At 45.5% G+C, this 7,600-nt stretch overlaps 1 protein-coding gene across 1 annotated transcript in view; it reads right to left on the reverse strand.

The window, feature by feature from the left end:
• Nucleotides 1-7,190, reverse strand: part of GLS (glutaminase) — a 60,564-nt gene extending 53,374 nt beyond the window's left edge. Inside the window, exon 1 of the mRNA XM_005530346.3 lies at nucleotides 6,847-7,190. Within this exon, the coding sequence (XP_005530403.3) occupies nucleotides 6,847-7,190 (344 nt within the window). The remainder of the gene's footprint in view (nucleotides 1-6,846) is intronic.
• Nucleotides 7,191-7,600: the final 410 nt, after the last annotated feature.

Genomic DNA, 7,600 nt, shown 5'->3' on the forward strand with positions numbered 1-7,600 from the left:
AGAAAGCTGTAGTACTGACAGCTTTCCCTCAAAGCCTTTGGAAGTTTACAGATTTAACCTATAGAAAGTATAAAAATATTCCTTGATATTTCTCCAAAGCACCCTGCAGCAGGGCAGGAGACCAAGTCTTTACACTTGCCCTGTAAGCGGTGCCCACTACACTTCAGACTGGGATGGACAACAACAGCAAAGGGATTCTGATTCTTTGGTCCCCTGAAGCACCCAGGTTTGTTTCCAGACAAAAAAGCCAATGTTCTGATGTTTGACAAACAAAAATACATAAAACCAAAGGAAAAAAGACGTAGATAGTAACTAAAATGCAGAGTATGCCATCTTACATTATTTTAGCCATCAATTTTAAAGGTCTCTCATAATCTATTAATAGTGGCAATACTTTGTTACTCTACACTAATAAACTATTGCCTGAAACTAGACTGCTCAGTTGCAATTTATGTATTTTTATACATTTATCCATGTGTTTACAAAAAGCAGGTCCAAATTCTAGTCACTGAAGTTTTCAAGAGATTAGTAATTCTCTGAATAAGAGCTCAGGGTTACAACTGCAAAAATAAAATGCTACAGCTAAGCACAAACCCTAGATAGGCCAATGCAATCTTACTGACGTTTAATCCTCTCCTCTCCCAATACTTACACAAGTCAGATTTATGATTATTTTTAATAAAAATCTGATTATATCCAAATGCCCTTATAAGTTTTAGACAACCTCTAGATTGCCCTTGCCTCCCTCCTTTCCTCGTAACTAGCTGTGAAAGCCAGTAGTAAAAAATATCACCTCTCATTTTCCAATTTAAAACACTGTACTTACACACTAAGAACAGAAGACAGCTTTGTAAGCCAACAGAACTTTCCTTGTCTCACAGTCTAGATTTTTTTTTTTTAATCTAAATTATGCTGGCTGACTAATGCACAGACAGGCAGGCAATTCAACTACGACAAACGCTTGCAACTACCTCAAGCAAATTACTGAACAGCCCTTTTTCTAAAGAAAATTCAGGTCTTCCAGGCAGCATGCTTCACTTTCAATCCTTTGGGGATAGTGTATCCAGTCAAGCCAACAAAACCAGAACTACCAACACAGCGGCTAAAGCTTCACCCTGCGTCTGCATCCTCATTCTGAAAGGAACTAATTTTAAAAGTTATACTAAGTTACATCGTCTACATCTCCACATCTCCATCATTTACACAAAGCATTCAACTGAGCTCCCCAAAATGTCAAGATTTCATGTTTTAAGGAATGTCTTTTCTACACGAATCATTCCTGTACTGCTGAAGGTCTGGCAGAGGAAACTTGCCTATTTCACTTTGGCAAAACTTGCCAGCAAACACACTGAGAAATCTTAACTGATAACCTATTTAATTACACATTTCTGAGCAATTACTCATAATTTTACAGCTGTTCCAAGTACAGAATTTCTGTCTGGAAAGGTGAAGAAAAATACTTCAGCCATTTAACCAAGATTTTACCTGCCTCTTCATAAGATTTTAATCTATTAAAGAGACGTGCACCTTTCACAGCACAAAATCTCTCAACATGGTTTTTGGATCCTTCACATCTGCTGTTGTTCAATATTGGGTCACTCAGCCTAATTAAACAATGGAGCTGCACAGATGACCAAAGCAAAGAGGATGACTTTCAATATATTTACAGAAAATTGCTCTTTGTCAAATAGTCCATCTTTTGGTAAAGTTTATCAGCTAAATAGGGGTGAAAAGGCTTGCTCTGCAGTTTATCAGACCAGTGATGTCAGTAACTAATGTTTGCTTAATCTAAAAGATGTACTTTTGCACTGTGAACATATTTAGCAAGGTAATTCAGTTCCACACATGTAAAAAGCTGTTTTTCAGGTCAGGGAACTTGCAATTGTCACAGTCAAATTAAGTGGAAATTCTAGTTTACCTGATTTCATGAATTATGACTTTTGATACTTACTTACCACCTTCTTTGAAAAAATAAATAAGCACCAGACTATTAAACAACTAGACTTCTTTGGTAGTATACTAATATGTGGACTACAATACTGGTGGACTGTTTTTTAAATACAAAGAAAAAACAACATAGAAATTCCAAGCACAAGCACTTTGCAGTTCTTCCTTCAGCTCTTCCTTTTGTATCAGTACAATGCCTACACCAGATTCTGGGGAGGACTTAATTTTAACAAATGCTGAATTTTTAGAGCAGAAACAAGATTAAATTTCAAATAATGTGGAAGGTTCTTACTCTGTACTTCAGGATAGAACTGCCAGAATGCAGAACAAGATTTACAGAACAAATGATAGGTGACAAGTCTGAGGCACAGGCCACTATCCAGAGAAACCTGGACAAACTCAAGAAGCTTGTCCAGGTGTGAACCTCATGAAGGTCAGCAAGGTAAAGTGCAGGGTTCTACACCTGGGCCATGGTAACTCCTGAAATCAACATAGCCTGGGGGAAGAACAGATCAAGAGCAGTCCTGCTGAGAAGGACTTGTGGGTGCTGGTGGAGGACTGGCTGGACATGATCCAGGCATGGGCACTCAGAGCCAAACGTGTCATGGGCTGCATCCAGAGCAGGGTGGGTAACAGGTCAAGGGAGGGGATTTTCCCCTTTACTCTGCTCTGGTGAGACTCCACACGGAGGTGGGCCACACATGCAGCTCTGGGGCTCTCAGCACAGGAATGACACTGGCCCATTGGAGCAGGTCTGGAAGAAGCCACCAAGATGGTCAGAGGGATGAGTACCTCCACATATGAGGCTCAAGGAACTAGGGTTGCTCATCCTGGAGGAGAGGAGGGTCCTGGGAGACCTCACTCCAGCCTTTCAGTACCTACAGAGAGTCTATAAAAAAGATGGGGACAGGCATTTTAGCAGGGTCTGTTGCAACAGGATGAGGCATAATGGTTTACCACTAAAAGAAGGCAGCTTTATATTAGATATAATGAAGAAATTTTATGGTGAGGGTGGTGAAATGCTGGAACAGGCTGTCCAGAGAGGTGGTAAATGCCCCATCCCTAGAAACATTCAAGGTCAGATTGCATGAGGCTCTCAGCAGCCTGATCTGGTTGAAGATGTCCCTGCTCATTGCAGAAGGGTTTGGACTAAATGGCATATAAATGGTCTCTTCCAATCCAAACTATTCTGGGATTCCATAAAAGCTGCAAGTCACAGACAGTAGCCGCTCTATCTAAGACAGGCACCTTGAAGAAGTTGTCACCGTACTACAGATGTTGTGTATCTTGACTGCATCTCCAACACTTGTCAAGTCACTAGGTCACTACTCTCTGTCCACTCCTATAGTGAGATACTGGTCCCAGAACAGGTGGGTAGCTATTTACCCAAGAACTACCAAGAACAAACTACATATTTATAAACTAAGACCAAAGGTAGACATGTTTAGTAGCTAACAAAGTGCTTATGGCAAAACAAAAAACTCTATTTTCAAAACCTTGGCCTGTACAGAAGTTATGAAAGGTCTAATAAAAGTGCACTTCTGTTTCTTGCATCTCTAAGTATTGTAACCACACTCCATCAGAAGTACCAGCAAAATTAAACACTGTCTGGTTACCAAATACTCCTCTGTAATCTGGCCTGCAAAAGCAAATTTGTTTTTAAAAGTATCTCCAGAATTCATCTCTGTCCTTAAAAAAAGCACATTACCACTCCCTTGTCATTAAAAAACAAAAACACTTCCTTTAACCATTTTGTGATGTTCTATATACTAGTGTCCAGCACTATTGCAATTTAGCTGTAAAAAGTGAGCAATTTAGCTTTCCAAAGTTAGGGTCACTCACGTTTTGCTCCTCCCTCTCACCTTAAACAAGGACTTTTTAATTTAGAAATAGCTTCTACAAAGATAAATTGTTTCAACCCTTTACTGTCAGCACAAGATGCAAGATGAACTCTTAAATTGAAAGTAAAAGCAAATGAAGAACAGTCATATTGAAAGTAGGAGTAAAGGGTATTAAATATTATACACACCTATAACTGAGGAGTGCATTAGGCTACTGTGTTTTACTAAGGCATGAGCATAGATATTATTGTGTTTTAATCTATAGTTCCTATTAATTAAATTTACCTGTCTGTGACCACTCTAAGTTTAAGCTCAATTATTTTTCCTCTCCAAAATACATTAACTTTCAGTTGGATACACAGTGTGAAGGTTGGATAGCAAGGATAAGGAGGTGGTGGAAGATGTTATGGAAAAAATGCACCAGGGGATCTGGTTATGCAATGGGATACTAGTTATTTCATCAGCCACAGACCTCATAATTTTTTCTCATTATGAGGATTTAAACTGCTCTAAATTTCTGTATAGTCTTTGCACAGAACATTTTAGGCTTTTACTTACAACTCCTACTCTGCACACAAGGATTGTTAGAGAAGCAAATAAACAGGAAAACCTTACTGCTGTCATTTGACATCATGGGTTATTTCAGTATCCCAGAACCATGATCTTATGACCAAATAGTAAAAAAAAACCACTGAAAAAAAACTGAGCCCAGTTGTCAGTGCAGTTCAGACACCTGTTTTTGAAGAACCTCACTTTTCCTCTTGACCCTGTACTCTGTCTTAATATAATAATGATTTCCACATGGAATGTACCATTTACAAATGCTTGAAGGAAGACTTTCATAGTTCTGCTTTAAGAAAAGTAAGAATGAAAGTATCCAGCAACCTGACTAATGTGCCACCAGGAATTCCTGCACAACCTGAAATGAAAAGTTTCTAGCTTTTTCTGTGTTTGTAACTATATGCTAGATGTTTTACAGAATTTTTCCCTGTTCATTTTGCAGTAACTCAAAGAACTAACATCTGACTTTCAAATACATCCTTTTGTCAAAAGCCAAAAATTATTTAAGGTGTTTAACTGGTTCATAATTACATAGCTTTACCACACACGTTAGAAATTAAAGAATTTCCCTAACTGATGCTAGCTGTAGGAAGCTAATAACAGCTCTGTTTAAGAAAATGTTACCTCTTCAATAAATCACCTTTGCAATATCCTCAAAAACCTGCCACAGCTGGCATGCTAGTTTTCTCCAAAGTTTTTAATGTCTGTATTTCTGCTTGAAAACAGAAGTGCAGTCTTTATAAACCACACCTATTCAAGCCACAGAAGAATATTTTTTGTTCCAAAACATTATATATAGAGTTAATTGAAAGAAGAGACTTCATATTTGCTGAACAGCATAAATTTAAAAATAATACCCGCACAACTGTGTATTATACTGTATATGGTTACATAACCTGACATGCATGCATTTTTTAAGACATCTGACAGCGGAAGTAACTGGTGATGCCTTTAAAGTAGGCTATACCCCACTGAACCAGGCTGAGCATCTGGGAGGAAAAGGCAGAGAAGAACAAGGCCACAGCCTCTCTCCTCACCTGCCATATTGAAGTTCATGCTAAAAAACACCCACAAACCACAACTCAAAAGCAGAACTATTAACAAGCTAAGGGCTGAAGCCTTCCTGACTGGCCTTGTGGAATCTTTTCCAGACTTCTTCTTAGCATTAGACTAACAGAGACTTTGTTCAGTGTCAAAACAAGGTACTCCTTTCTCAGCCCTGTTTCTTCTGTCATTTGCTCTTTTCATCTAGGTAATAAGCATAGCAAAGCTTGGGAAAGCAGCTTGGGTTTAATTTTAATTATGCCACCCCACAATCAGCGAACAGGGTGCCTACAGGAGTGCCACAGGGCATATTTCAAACACTCACAAAGGAGAAGTCTTCATGGGGCTTGCAGTCAGGCTGTCAAACTTGTAAAAGGTTATCTGAGATTCTAAATGTACCCATGTTCAAACATCCAATGCAGACTGTCAGACAGGGGGTAGTAGGAAATGAACACTCAAGACTTGCATAATACTGAGGACTAACAGAAAAGACTGTTCTGCCAATCCATTTACCTCACCACTATACCCTACCCCTGGTATCCACTACTAGTCTTTACCACGTACAAAATCTGGAACTGATACACCTGCCTCAGCTCAATTTTTTTTTTTTTTTTGAGTAGCATTTCAGGTTCTGAATGAAGGAATATTAACTTCATAAAAATATACAGCCTTATCATTCTACTACATGCACGCACCTTTGTCACTAAGGGACAAATAAGGACCTCCTGGCACGGGCACACATCCTGCAGCACCTATAAACATCTGTCCTCACCACGTACGGATGGCTGTCCCTGGCTGCACCCGATCACAGAATTATTAGGGCTGGAAGGGATCTCTGGAGATCACCCAGCCCACTGCCCCTGACAAGGCTGGGTCACCCTAGGGCAGCTTACACAGGAACGCATCCAGGTGGATACGGACGCGGAGAAGACAGTGCTGCTAAACTTCCAAGGCAGCACTACGCACCATGCACATCGCCTTTAATAATTAATGCGAGATGACACAGCTTTCACTTCTCTTGAAAAATATTTTTAGCCGAGTGGAAGCGCTACCAAAGCCACCCAACCGGCACGCTGCCTGTCCCGGGCCTCCCCACGGACGGCACACAGGCGGGAGGGACCCCCGGGCCGGGGGAAGCCCGAGGCACTGCCTGGGCTCCACGCGGCGGGAAGCGGAGCCCCGAATGGGGCACACGCCCCCCCGCCACGCGTGTGCGCTTCCCTCCCGCTCCGAGCCGCCGGCCGCGACCCGCGGGACCCGCCGGCAGCCGGGCCCGCACCACCCGGAGGGCGGCCGGGATGGACCCCGGCACGCCCGGGACCCCCGCACCTGCCGGGGAAGCGCCCGCCCGGCCCGGCCCCTTCCGCAGGCACCACGCGTGCGAGGGGGAGGCGGCGCTCACACATGGCGCCTCCGCATCATCCCCCGCACCCGCCGCCCCCTCCACACTCACTTCTCCCCGCCGCCGCCTACGGCCACCTCCTTGCCGGCGCCGCCGTGGTTATTGTTGTGGCCGCTATCGGCGGGGGGCTCGCCGGGACTCGGCGGCGGCGCCTGCGCCCCCTTCCCCGGCTCCTCCAGGGCTCCCTCGGAGCGGGTGCAAAGACTGCGCGCTGACGGCAGCACCGCCGGGCCGCGGCGGGCGGCGGGCGGGCTGGCGCCGAGGGCGGCAAACGGCGGCGGAAGGCGCCTGGTCGCGGCGGCGGGTCCCGGGACCGGGGCCCCGCCGCCGGCCGCCCCCGGTGGGCCGAGCAGCAGCAGCTCCCGGAGCAGCGCCGACCGCCACAGCCGCATCATCCTGCGCCACCGCGCCGACTGCCCGCCGCGCCGCCCGGCCGCGCCTCTCGCGCCGCGCCGCACCCGCCCCCCGCCGAGCGCCATTGGCCGAGCACGCCTAAATGTCAGGCTCCTGGCGCGCCCATTGGCCGACGGGGACGTCACTCAGGGCCGCTGCCACGCCCCCGGCGCGGGCCGAGTCTCCCCGCGGGGCCGCTGGTGTCGCGCGCGGCCGGCGGGGCGGGAGCAGCAGCGCCCCAAGCGGGCGCACCCGGAGCGCTGAGGGGGGCCCCGGGGCGCCGCCTCCCTCCCTCATTCCTTTCCTCCCTCCTTCCTTTCCTCCCTCCTTCCTTTCCTCCCTCCTTCCTTCCCTCCCTCCCTCCTTCCCTCCCTCGCTCTGCGACGTGTAAAGGCGTTGGGAACGGGCTGGG

Source organism: Pseudopodoces humilis, chromosome 8, assembly GCF_049639895.1.
Source record: "Pseudopodoces humilis isolate 2021_Gansu_Grassland_sample_001 chromosome 8, ASM4963989v1, whole genome shotgun sequence".
NCBI classification, from domain to species: domain Eukaryota; kingdom Metazoa; phylum Chordata; class Aves; order Passeriformes; family Paridae; genus Pseudopodoces; species Pseudopodoces humilis.